This window comes from Chrysemys picta, chromosome 22 (genome assembly GCF_011386835.1).
Source record: "Chrysemys picta bellii isolate R12L10 chromosome 22, ASM1138683v2, whole genome shotgun sequence".
NCBI lineage: Eukaryota > Metazoa > Chordata > Testudines > Emydidae > Chrysemys > Chrysemys picta.
This window is the reverse complement of record NC_088812.1, coordinates 12,928,426-12,940,616: the sequence shown is the minus strand read 5'-3', so window position 1 is coordinate 12,940,616 and position 12,191 is coordinate 12,928,426. Positions and strand designations below refer to the sequence as shown.

Below are 12,191 nucleotides of genomic sequence, written 5' to 3'. Positions count from 1 at the left end.
GCACGAGACATGCAGGGGCGGCAGGTGGGATGAACTCGGGGGTGTGGGGAGGAAGGATGGAGTTCGGAACCCAGACACACGGGATCTTCCAGGCACGGACGGGACTTTCACCCCTCAATCGCCGAGCTCGGGAACAGTGTCACCAGCTGGCTAGTTCCCCTCTCTCTCTCTCTCTCTGCAGAGTAAGGAAGGGAAGAGCCCTTTGCATATGGCTGCCATTCACGGACGGTTTACGCGGTCTCAGATCCTCATACAGAACGGTAAGTGGCTCTCTGGACGCTGAGCTAATGTTCTTCTCCTACCGGGCATTTCACTCCAGCTCTCTCACCAACCGGTGCCTCCCGGGCACCCCGTCCCTCTTTCCTTGTTTCAGTGTTTAATAGCGTCTGCCAGGGGAATGAAGTGCCCTGCCTCCCCCCACCCCAAAATCAGCTCTGTTCCCCAGCTGAACAGCCACCCCTCACAGGGAGACGCGTGTTAGGTCTGGATCTTAGCTCTCGTGGAGCACCAAGCTGGAATTCCAGCCGCATGGAAGCTCAGCGCCAAAGAGTGTCAGCGCTGCTAGATCCTGCCACCAGAGACAATCGTCCTCTGAGTCCAGTGCCAGCCGCTGTCTTGGCTGCTGCGGCCAGGGCTGAACCGGGGACCGCCCGAGCCAAACGCAGGAGCTGCATAGAGAGCCCGGATCTCCATAGCTGGGGCTGCGACGCACTCAGACGCTTTGCAGATCAGGCCTGGGAGGTGTGTGGGGAGCGGGGAGGAGGGCTGTCACACACACTCATCCGTGGGTTACGGTAGCAGTTAAGTTGGGCCTTCTGCCTGGAGAAAGGTGGTGTGACGCTGTCTCGGTGCAATGGACCGCAGCCCTCCGCGGGGAACGAGGGGGAGCAGGTCTTGGGCTGCCTGGGCCAGAAATTCCCCACCAAGCCAACCGCTTCTTGCTCTCTTTTCTAGGCAGCGAGATAGACTGTGCTGACAAATATGGCAATACCCCCCTCCATGTTGCTGCTAGATACGGCCACGAGCTGCTAATTAGTACTTTGATGACGAATGGTGCTGACACTGCAAGGTGAGGAGGCCTCCAGGATGAACCCCCTTCTCGCTGGGGCGTGGCGATGCGGGAGGTGCACTCGGGCAGAGAGCGGGGGGCGGGCTCATGCAGTGGGAGACAGTTTTCCCCCTGATGTGCAATTGATGTGAGGGATTCTGGGTTTTTTTTGCCTTTCTCTGAAGCATCAGCGATTCTCCACGGCCGGAGACGGGACCGGTTAGACCCATGCTCAGAGGCAGAGCGGAGAAGCCTTCTTAGCTGCCGGCTCCTGCTCATGTGCCCGGGTCAAACCGATCTCCAGATTTGGGGCAGGGGAGCAATTCCCCCCTAGGTCAGATTGGCGGGGACTTTGGGGCGTTTTCACCTTCCTCTGCAGCATGGCGCCCGGCTCGCTTGCTGGATCATCGCTCATGTCTCCCCTACGGGCCTTGGGCGGGGGGGCCCTTCGTGCCACAGGCAGAGAACTGGAGACACTGGTTGATTTTCCTGAGGACTGAAATGTTTGATCTAACTCTAGTGGGTGGCCTTGATAGAGGGCTCTGTGGGTGCACCTGAACGGCCTGCGTTAGACTAGGTCATCCCATGGGCCTGTCTAGCTTCAGGCTCTGCTGCGGTGCGGATGGAAATTTGCTGAGGGTAGGGAGGGCTGATGGGAGAGCCTGCAGGCTGGCATGGGGTAGGATTCCTTCTCCACCATCAGGAGACCCCCACGTCAGGGGGACCGGAGGAAGGACTGTCTGCTGCTGGGGCTAGGGCTTCAGAGGGCAGCGAGCTGTGACTGGTCCTTTCCTATCTGCCCTCTCTCCCTGTTGGCAGGCGTGGAATCCACGACATGTTCCCTCTGCACTTAGCTGTTCTCTTTGGATTTTCAGACTGTTGTCGTAAGCTACTTTCCTCAGGTGAGCAAAGCCTGGGGTGGCTTGGGGGGAGGGTAGCCTGGGCTGGGGGGGCCTGGCGAGTCCTCGCCTGACCCGTCTCCTCCTGCCCCACAGGTCAGCTGTACAGCATCGTCTCCTCACTGAGCAACGAGCACGTGCTGTCCGCGGGTTTCGATATCAACACGCCTGACAACCTTGGGAGGACGTGCCTCCATGCTGCTGCTTCGGGAGGGTGAGTCCCTGCCCCGGGCATCACGCCGGGCTCACCGGCAGCCCTCTAGGGGGAGGCGACTGCAGCTGCTTTCGCCCTGTCACGGGGACATCGAGAGTTTTATTACCCGTCCAGCCAGGTTGCGAATACCTAGATACGATTCCCAGTTGCTGCAGAGCAGCAGGAAGAGAGAAATGGAGGCACAAGCGTGTTCCTGGAGAGTTGCTAGTGATACGGGCAGCCCCCAGTGCAGTGGTCGTCTAGGCACCGTGCCAGTGGGGACGGGCAGGGCGCTCGATTGTACTCTCTTGTCTTACACATGTGACAAAGGGCTGCAGGCAGGCGCAGGCCACGTGTTAGGCAGAGCGGTCCCAGAGAGCCAGCGCTGACCGGAAGAGGGACGGCGTTCAGGTTCCACCCAGCCCCTCTCAGCGGGTTTCCCCTCTGTTCCCTCTACAGGAACGTTGAATGTCTTAATTTGCTGTTGAGCAGCGGTGCTGACTTGAGGAGGAGAGATAAATTTGGAAGGTAAGTACTGATGGCGGCACACCCGTGTGAAGGGGCAGAGAGACGCTTTCTGTGAACAATCGCGCCCTCGGGGCCGGGGGACAGAGAGCTGGGCGTTAGGGGGTGAGCCCCTGTGGCTGGGAAGATCGGCGGGCCTGAGTGGGCGGCAGGGGCTCGTCCTGCCCTGAAGGTGCTCGCAGAGCAGAAGTCACCCATATCAGTGTCCCCTCCTCCCCCCCCCCCGTGGGAGCCCAGCTCTGCTTCTCGGAGAGTTGCTGCTGCCCCAAGGGGGAGCCGCGTCGCCGGTGGGGGGTTGGATATTGCTGTGCCGTGCGTGGGTGTCACTTGGGCCTGGCTGCCGCTGTCTCTGCGTTGTGAGGCTGCCGTCTCCTTGGGTTTGCCGCCGCTCTGCATGGCGGCGGGCGTTCCTCACCCCGTTTTCTGCTCTCCTCCCCAGGACTCCACTGCACTACGCGGCTGCCAATGGCAGCTATCAGTGTACGGTGACGCTGGTCACCACCGGAGCCAGTATTAACGAGACGGACTGTAAAGGCTGCACTCCCTTACATTATGCTGCCGCTTCGGACACGTACCGGAGGTAGGAAAGCCCCGAGGGACCTGCCTCCCGTAGCAGCTGCTGCTGGAGCCCACAGGGCAGGGCCCTAAGCAGGCTGGTCCGTGGTACTTCCTGATTGGAGCGGGTACCCGGCAGCTCCCTGGTGGGAGGTGGTGCCTGGTGGCTTCTAAAGAGGAGGAGCATTGTAAGGGAAAGGAAGGATAGGCCAGTGCCTGGACTCCTGGGGTCTGCTCCCACCTCTGCAGGGTGATGGTGGCAAGTCCCCTCCCCTCTAGGCGTGGGAAATAGGGATAATGCCGACTTGCCGCTGAGGAGGAGGCGGCTTCCTTAAGGTTTTCTCAGCTCTTGGTCCGAAGATGGTAGAAACAAATCACTGATGAAGAACAAAGCCCCCTGCTTATGCTGCCCGGCCCACGTGGTGCACAATGCTCTTCCGCTACGAAGGCAGCGGGAAACGGGTCCAAAAGAACCGACGTTCACCCTAGTGCGGCGGGGCGGGGGCGGAACAGAGGCTGTTCCATGGCTGTGCGGCTGCTGCTGCAGGGAGTGGGTCTGGACCTGGCTTTCCAAGAGCGGAAAGCGTCCGGGCGTTTGCGAGCTGGCTGGGGTCTCTCCAGCTTCCCCGTTTTGTCTCAGCCGGCTGACGCGGGCTTGCAATCTTTCAGAGCGGAGACTCATTCAGGAAACAGCCATGACACTGACGAGGAGCCACTGAAGGAGTCCAGAGTGAAGGAGGCATTCTTGTGAGTGGCCGATCTCAACCCCCTGCTCGGGGATAACGTTTGTCGTCTGTCCCGTCTCCCATGGCACTGGTGGAACCCCGCCATTTCCCCCTTTCCCCACCCTCCGAGCCGGCACGCTGGGGCGTCTCCAGCAGGCAGTGGAGTGACTGACTTTTAATAAGGATCTACCCTTGGCTCAAAAGTGCCTTGAGGCAGATCCAGTCCTCACTAGCTGGGGTACCGGGGCACGGCGCTCTCGTTGCCTTTAGCGGGAATTTCAAGGGGGACACCGAGTCCTTTTCGCAGCCCGTGTGCTGGGCAGCGAGGATCTGTGCTGGCTGATTAGAGCGGCGGGCGCGTCCGTGGGAATGCGTGTCTGACCACTGCCTCTCCCCTGTGCCCCTTGCAGTTGTTTAGAGTTCTTACTGGATAACGGTGCGGACGCGTCGCTCCGGGACAAGCAGGGATACACCGCTGTCCACTATGCAGCTGCCTACGGCAACAGACAGAACCTCGAGTTGGTAAGCAGGCCGGGGGTGGGGGGCAGTCGAAGCTGCCTGGTGCCCTTTGGCTTACAGGCGACTCGAATGAGGAGTGCTCCCAGGAAGAAGTAGGGGGGAAGTTTCTGCTCAGCCTCCCCAGCCGAATCTAGGAGTATGGCAGAAGTCTTCCGGGGAGTGGCCAGGGCCGAGTGCTGCAGCCGAAAGTGTGGGGGGCAGAGCTGTGTGACGAGGGAGGAAGGAACTGGGATTATGGTGTAGGGCTCCTAGTCCCCCCCCTCGGATCTGGCTGAGGAGGGGAAGCCGGTGCTTGCCAGCTTGCCCGTTCCCCGAAAAAGATGAGATGGGAGCAGAGAGGAGACTTGGTGACTGGTGCACTCAGACGTGCCCGGATCTCAGGCCAGCTCCCAAAGACAGGATGGTAACCTCAGCCGAGGAGCCGCAGGCCATGAGCGACGGGCACTGGGGTGCTGCGCGTCTCAGAAACGCACGGAGGTGCTCTCCTGGAAGACGGCGCCCTTCCAGGGTACATGGAAGCCATCTTCCTGTTGGGAAGAGCAGTGAGGCCATTTTTAAACACCCGTGATGAAGCAGTCCATTTGGGGTGCACCAACGGGTGAGATGCACGGGGCAAGCGCCCAGATAAAAGGAATCGGACTCAAATGTCTTCTGCACTCGATCCCGATCTCTTTAGTGAAAGCAGTGGGGAGATCTACCCCGTGAAAGGAATTTCTCCATTCCGGGTTCCAAGCATGTGTCTTTGGTGCAGTCGGGGGCTGGTTTCCAACAGCCCAGATGCGTCACACAGCACAGCACGCTGGTGGCGTTGCCCGTGGTGGCCAGAACGGAGAAGCAGTACAACCTGAAGAGTTTACCGTGGCTTGTTTTGTTGCAGCTCCTGGAAATGTCTTTTAACTGCCTGGAGGATGTGGAAAGCACCATCCCAGTCAGCCCTTTGCACTTAGCTGTAAGTTTGTCTACTGTTGACCTTTGACCCATGACCTGAGCTCATGTGATCAGGAAAATACGCACTCTGTATCTTAGACAGAGTTCAGATGCCGGCTGAATTAGCGCACATGAAACTAAAGCTCTCATGTAAAGCAACGGAAAGATTATTTGAAAATAGGCTTGGTAGTGAGCCTGCAGCCTGGTATCTGAGGCCTAGTGGTAACATAAGGCTACATTATGCCTCAGAGAAGCTGGAATGAGTAAGTAACCTTGGGTTCGAAGCTCTAGCAAATAGCTGTCTTGTGCTGTAAAGGTTTTATTTAGCCAGACTCGTTAACTGCACTGTATAGAGAACGTCTGTCTCCACAAAGCCTTACAATCCCCAAACTGGAGAGCAGGAATGGCAGATATGGACAAGAGGCCAAGACTTAATCAAATATCGTCTCGGACATAGGTGGGTGTAGAGAACAGGGGCCTAAAGAGAGACTCAAACCGGCCCCTCAGTGGGATCTCAGGATGGCAGGGTGGTGACAAGCTTCACACTTCATCTCACCTTCAGGGGAGCCCGCCGGCCCGGGGGTTGGTGAGTGGACGTGACGCAGCGTCTGCCGGTGTTCTTGTCATGTTTCCTAGTCTGTGATTTAAGCTCACACTGATTGCGGTGTTAATAAAACTCCTAAAGTCCCTGTGGGTCACACCAATCATCCTCTCTATTCATCTCCGAGTAGCCACCAAAGACGGCACCTGTGCCTAGTGACGTGCATTTTGCACTCCAAATTAATCTAAAGGCTACGCTGTCCTGACATCGCTGGTGAAGAAACCAGGTTGGCTTTGCTTCCAGCGACGCCATGTGCGCAATAGGGCTAACCTCACTGCCTGATGGTGGGGTGTCCGGCTCCGAAACAGTGGCTGCTGTCCCGTGGTTAAGCACAGGTATTGTGCTCTGTGCTGCCCGAGACACGGAGGGAGGGGAGTTTGCAGCAGGTTGTAGCCCCTTCTCCATTGCCTTGTAGGCAGCTGGGCAATGTCTCACTTTTTTTAAGCTTGGCTAATTTTTCAAGGTTTCTTTGTAAAGATTCAGATCTTCAGGCCAGAAGAGACCATTAGATCATCTAGTCTGGCCCCCACGGGCTGGAGAAATTAACCCCATTATCCCTGTATTGAGCCCAATAAATCATGCTGTCAGGACGAATTCGTTTTGATCGTTTTCAAACGAGTATAGCCTGTTTCGAATTAGTAACTTGTGGCATTTACACAGCAGCAGCGGACAAGTTACGCGCGAGGGAAACAAGGGCACGCGTCAGCCGGACAGTCGTACGCTCCTGTGCCAGTCGCTGGGGCCAGAGGGGGAGGTATAAGTAATCTGGACAGCAGCAGGAGGAAAATGGGGTGTTTCACGCTGTCCCTTCCAGTGCGTGCACCTTGGCAGTTCCGCAGGCACCGGCCAGGGGGGCGGAAGGGGGAGCGTGGTCGGCATGGTATTGAGAGAGCTTTCATTATAACGGTGGTAGAGAATTGTTACTGCCCCTTCCTCCTGGACAGCGTGTGTCCGGCTCCTTTCCTAAGGGGACGTGCTCTGTGTTGCCTGCAGGCCTATAACGGTCACTGTGAAGCCCTAAAGACACTTGCCGAAACCCTCGTGAACCTTGACGTGCGGGACCACAAAGGGCGGACGGCGCTGTACCTTGCCACGGAGAGGGGCTCCACAGAGTGCGTGGAGGTGCTCACCAGCCACGGTGCTTCCGCCCTTGTGAAGGAGAAGAAGAAGAAGTGGACGCCGCTCCATGCTGCAGGTGGGAGTGGAAAGGCACCTCTGCTGGGTTGGTCAGTGGATCGGGCACCACAAATCTCATTGCAGGGTTCTTTGCTGCAGTCAGCCCTTCAGAGCCCAGGCCTCCCCCTGCCTGACCCACAATGGGGCTGCAGACAGCCTGCTTGGCTCGGGGTGACTTAACATGGCTCCTTTTGAGGTCATGAAAGGGGATGTTGCAGGGTGACTGGCCCCTTCAAGCAGGAGCAGGGTCCTGAGACCAGTTACCTGCTACAGGAGTACCTGGGCCTTACAAAAGAGGAAGATGTGGCAAAAGCCTGAACTATAGCATCATAGAGTCATAGAAATGTTGAGCTGGAAGGGACTTCGAGAGGTCATAAAGTCCAGCCCCCTGCGCTGAGGCAGCACCAAGCACATCTAGACCTGACCTGACAGCTGTGTCCCCCACCCGTGCTTAAAACCGCCCCAGTGATACGGATTTCACCATCTCCCCTGATCTGTTCCAGAGCTTAACTCCCCTTCGAGTTCGAAAGGTTTTCCTAACGTCTCACCCAGGCAACCTATGGCACGCATGCTGAAGGCGGCACACGAGCTGATTTTCAGTGGCACTCACACTGCCCGTGTCCTGGCCACCGATCCGAGGGGGTCTGCGTTTTAATTTAAAATGTTTAAGAAGCTTCATTTAAAATTAAACACCTTATTTACTTTACATACAACAATAGTTTAGTTATATATTATAGACTTATAGAAAGACCTTCTAAAAACGTTAACATGTATGACTGGCACGCGAAACCTTAAATCAGAGTGAATAAATGAAGACTCGGCACAGCACTTCTTGAAAGGTTGCCGACCCCTGGTCTAACCTAAATCTCCCTTGCTGCAGATGAAGCCCATTGCTTCTTGTCCTACCTCCAGTGGACATGGACAACAATTGATCACCGTCCTCGTTAGAACAGCCCTCAGCATATTTGTAGACTGTTAACAGGTTCTCTCAAAGGCTCTAACTTGCATCACTCCGGGGCAGGAAAAAGCCCCCCTGAGCGACGCAAGTTTCACGCTGTCCACAGCGGCAGAGACGCTCTCCACCGACATAGCTCACGCTTCTCGACGAAGTGGAATGATGGTGCCAATGGGAGAGCACTCTCCTGTCCCCAGACACACTGCATCGGTGCAGCGCTGTCGTGTAGACTTACCCTCCGTCGTCTTTTCTCAGAGCTAAACATCCCCAGTTTTAACCTTTCCTCGTGGAGCTGGTTTTCTAAATCTTAAATCATTTTTGTTGCTCTCCTCTGGACTCTCTCTAGCTTGTCCACATCTTTCTTAGTGTGTGGTGCCCAGAGCGGGGGACAGTACAGCTGAGACCTCAGCAGTGCCGAGCAGAGCAGGACAGTTATCTCCTGTGTCTGACCTAAGACACTCCTGTTAATACACCCTAGAAGAGATTAGTCTTTTTTCTCAGTTGCATCACATAGTTGACTGGTATTCAATTTGTGATCCACTCTAACCCCCTGGTATTTTTCCGCCGCTCTCCTTCCTAGGCAATCATTTCCCATTTTGTATGTGTGCGACTGATTGTTCCTTCCCAAGTGTAATACTTTGCCCCTTGTCTTTATTGAATTTCATCTTGTTGATTTCAGACAAATTCTCCAATTTATCAGTCGTTTTGAATTCTAATCCTGTCCACCAAAGTGCTTCCAATCCCTCCCAGCTTGGTGTCCCCCAGAAATGTTGTAAGCATATTCTCCACTCTGTTGTCTAAGTCATTAATGAAAATATTGTCTAGTACCTGACCAGGACTAACCGTCATGGGAACCCACTAGAGATGCCTTTCTAGTTGGACAGCGAACCATTGATAACTGCTCTCTGACTCCAGTGTTTCAAGTGGTTGTGCACCCACGTTATCGTGGTTTCAGTTAGACCACATCTCCCTGGTCTGCTTATGAGAGTGTCATGCGGGACTGTGTCAAAAGCCCTACTTAAAATCAAGGCCCTTCCCGTTTACTGCTTCCCCATGGCCAGTAACACCGTGTCTGTCTCTGTAACTCCTCCCTCCCTTGTGTCTCTCTCCCAGCTGCCTACGGGAACACAGATTCCCTACACCTTCTGATCGACAACGGGGAGAGGGCGGATATCACCGACGTTATGGACATCCATGGCCAGTGAGTCAATTCTGGTTTCTCAGTAATATCCGTTGTCTGCATGAGGATATCCTTCCTGCCCCAGAGCAGTACGTGACATGCCAAACGGCTGCTCAGCGATGGTCCCCTGAGGATCTTCCCAAAGCGCTTGCAAAGAATTAAACCTCCCTACACCCCCCAGCCGATTTTACAGAAAGGGGAAACTGAGGCAAGGAAAAGGACTCATGCAAGGTCATGCAGCAAATCAGAGGCAGCGCTGGGAATAAAGCTCAGGACTCCCTGATTCCCAATCCTCTTGCTCCAAGCCCTGCCTTTCCTGCTGTCACCCTAGAACAGCGCTGGGTAGAACCCAGGAGTCCTGACTCCCAGCCCCCCTTCGCTCTCATCCCTAGACAGCACTGATCTCCCAGAGCTGGGTAGAACCCAGGAGTCCTGACTCCCAGCCCCCGCTGCTCTGACCCACCAGCCCCCACTCCCCTCCCAGAGCTGGGTAGAACCCAGGAGTCCTGACTCCCAGCCCCCTTTCGCTCTCACCCCTAGACAGCACTGACCTCCCAGAGCTGGGATAGATCCCAGGAGACCTGTAAACTAGGGATTTAAACTTGCAAATGTTCACTGCCCTTCCCAAGCCAACATCCTTCTCCTGTGCTCCCCCAATCGCCCCGCAGAACCCCACTGATGCTGGCGATCATGAACGGCCACGTCGACTGCGTCCATCTCTTGCTGGAGAAGGGATCCACAACAGATGCAGCGGACAGGAGAGGCAGGACTGCGCTGCATCGAGGGGTGAGTGAGCGTGACGGAGCTCGGTGCAGGGCCGGGGATTTCTCTCACTGGGTTTCCTGCAGGTCGCTTTGTTCTAGGAAGGGCTGGTGGCACCAACACTCTCCATTATAAGACCCTGTTTTCAGTTACTTATAACATTGCCCAACTTCGACCATTTGGGCTGAAATTTCGCATGCCAGGCGTCTGCCTCAGGCTGACTTTTTGGGGCAAATTTTAGCCAAAACAGTTCAGCTGCCTCTAAGAACGAGGCAAAGGGACAATATTTTAAAAAATTCCAGCAACCTTTTCCTTGGAGAAACTCTAGCGCCCCCGAGCTGTGGAGCCAGGAGTTGAAATTCCGCGCGGTGCCTTTTGCTGTTCCTGTGCAAATCCAGCCACGTTCGCTGTAACCCTGCCTGCGCTTGGCGTGTGGAGCGGTTTCCCGCTGGGCTGGAGACACCACTTCACAGCTGTGGTGTTCTTTACCCGGCACAGGCGGTGACGGGGTGTGAGGACTGCCTGGGAGCCCTGCTGGACCACGATGCCTTTGTATTGTGTCGGGATTTCAAGGGTCGAACCCCGATCCATTTTGCGTCGGCGTGTGGGCATTCAGAAATCCTGAGGACCTTGCTGCAGGCAGCGCTCTCTACTGACCCTCTGGACTCCGTGGTCGATTACAGCGGCTACTCGCCGATGCACTGGGCTTCGTACAGCGGTAAGAGCCATGACACCCCTCCATCCTCTCTGCCTTACACCCATTGCAGACCAAGAGAGAGCTCAACTAAAACAGCCCTTCCTCACTCAGCACTAACGAGGCCGTGCGGAGAACGCTGTGGTGGTCTGGGGGCCCTACTGCAAATAAGACGCTGAGGCTGACAGAGCCTCCCCCCTCTGGGCTGGGAGGGACAGACTGTCGTTGCCATCTGGCTGTTCGGGGTTTGAAACCCGGGACGTCGGCGACACACAGGCCACCCCCTTGTGGAGTCCCCCGGCCCCTGCGTGTTGGCAAACTCAGCCAAGAGGCCAACGACTGGAGCAGAATTAGGGCTTGTCTACACTTGAAATGCTACAGTTCCACCGTGGTAGCGCGTCGGTGTAGTCCCTACCTACACCCCCAGGAGGGTAGTCAACCCACCTCCCCGACAGGCGGTAGCGAGGCCGATGGAAGACACTGGGCTGTCTACACTGGGGCCAGGTCGGCTGACCTACATTGCTCAGGGGTGTGAATTTCTCATGCTCCGCAGCAACATAGCGAGGTTGACCTAGTGTAGACCAGGTCTTCGAAATGTCTGAAAATGCAGCAGGGTTTTACCGTTAGACAAGAACGGGGACTGATCTCTCTCTGGCCGAGAGGAGAAGCCCAGGGTTTGCCCTGCTAGCAGAGCTGGCATTGTCCCCTTGTCACACTGCACCAGGCGGGTTGTGTCCAGTCGGGTATCCCGCTGCCAAGACTTCACGTTTCAGACGAATGGCGCTCGCTCGCCTTCCCCTCCTTTAAATAATGCACCGGGCCGGCTTGATCTCACGCCACGGGAGACTGCAGGAAACTTCTTCCTGCTTCGCCCTCTGATGGCTTCCCTGGGCCTTGGAAGGAGCTAAGGGCTGGTGGGGGGTGTTTGTGCCATTCAAGTCCCGTCCCATCCCCCCTGTGTCAGTCTCCCAGGGGTGAGAGGTGATTGCCACGATACTGCTCAGCTCACAGCTCCCCGTCCTTTCTCCCTCTTTGCAGGACATGAAGATTGTCTTGAATTGTTACTTGAACACAATCCATTTGTGTACCTGGAAGGAAACCCCTTTACTCCATTGCACTGTGCTGTGTAAGTAGCCACCAGCCCGGAGCCGGCTTCTTCTGCATCCTGGTTTGGAACAGTGCGAGAGCGCGCGCACGGCAGGGCAGGAACGGACGTGTGCTCTCGGAGAGACAGGCTGGGCTCCAGCTCCTTGTTATCCCAAGGGCTCGCAACGCCGTGGGGCTGCGGAGATTGACCGTTCTACCATGCCCTCCATTCTGCCTTGGCCTCAGAATCCAGTAACCGGACTCTGGGGCTGTGGGGTCAGTGTGAACCACTAGAGGGTGCATTGGAGCCAAGCCCTCCGCATGGGGGTGGTTCAGAGACTGATTC

General features: G+C 56.2%; 1 protein-coding gene across 4 annotated transcripts in view; it reads left to right on the top strand.

Annotated features, from left to right (window-relative positions):
• ANKRD52 (ankyrin repeat domain 52) overlaps positions 1–12,191 on the top strand; it is a 37,522-nt gene that overhangs the window by 18,151 nt on the left and 7,180 nt on the right. For all 4 annotated transcript variants that reach the window (XM_065575893.1, XM_065575896.1, XM_065575895.1 and 1 more), the window contains exons 9-22: positions 182–260; positions 955–1,069; positions 1,868–1,950; positions 2,044–2,161; positions 2,600–2,668; positions 3,105–3,245; positions 3,890–3,967; positions 4,356–4,467; positions 5,342–5,413; positions 6,986–7,187; positions 9,237–9,324; positions 9,972–10,089; positions 10,564–10,783; positions 11,798–11,885. In XM_065575893.1, coding sequence (XP_065431965.1) covers positions 182–260; positions 955–1,069; positions 1,868–1,950; positions 2,044–2,161; positions 2,600–2,668; positions 3,105–3,245; positions 3,890–3,967; positions 4,356–4,467; positions 5,342–5,413; positions 6,986–7,187; positions 9,237–9,324; positions 9,972–10,089; positions 10,564–10,783; positions 11,798–11,885 — 1,583 coding nt within the window. The remainder of the gene's footprint in view (positions 1–181; positions 261–954; positions 1,070–1,867; positions 1,951–2,043; positions 2,162–2,599; positions 2,669–3,104; positions 3,246–3,889; positions 3,968–4,355; positions 4,468–5,341; positions 5,414–6,985; positions 7,188–9,236; positions 9,325–9,971; positions 10,090–10,563; positions 10,784–11,797; positions 11,886–12,191) is intronic.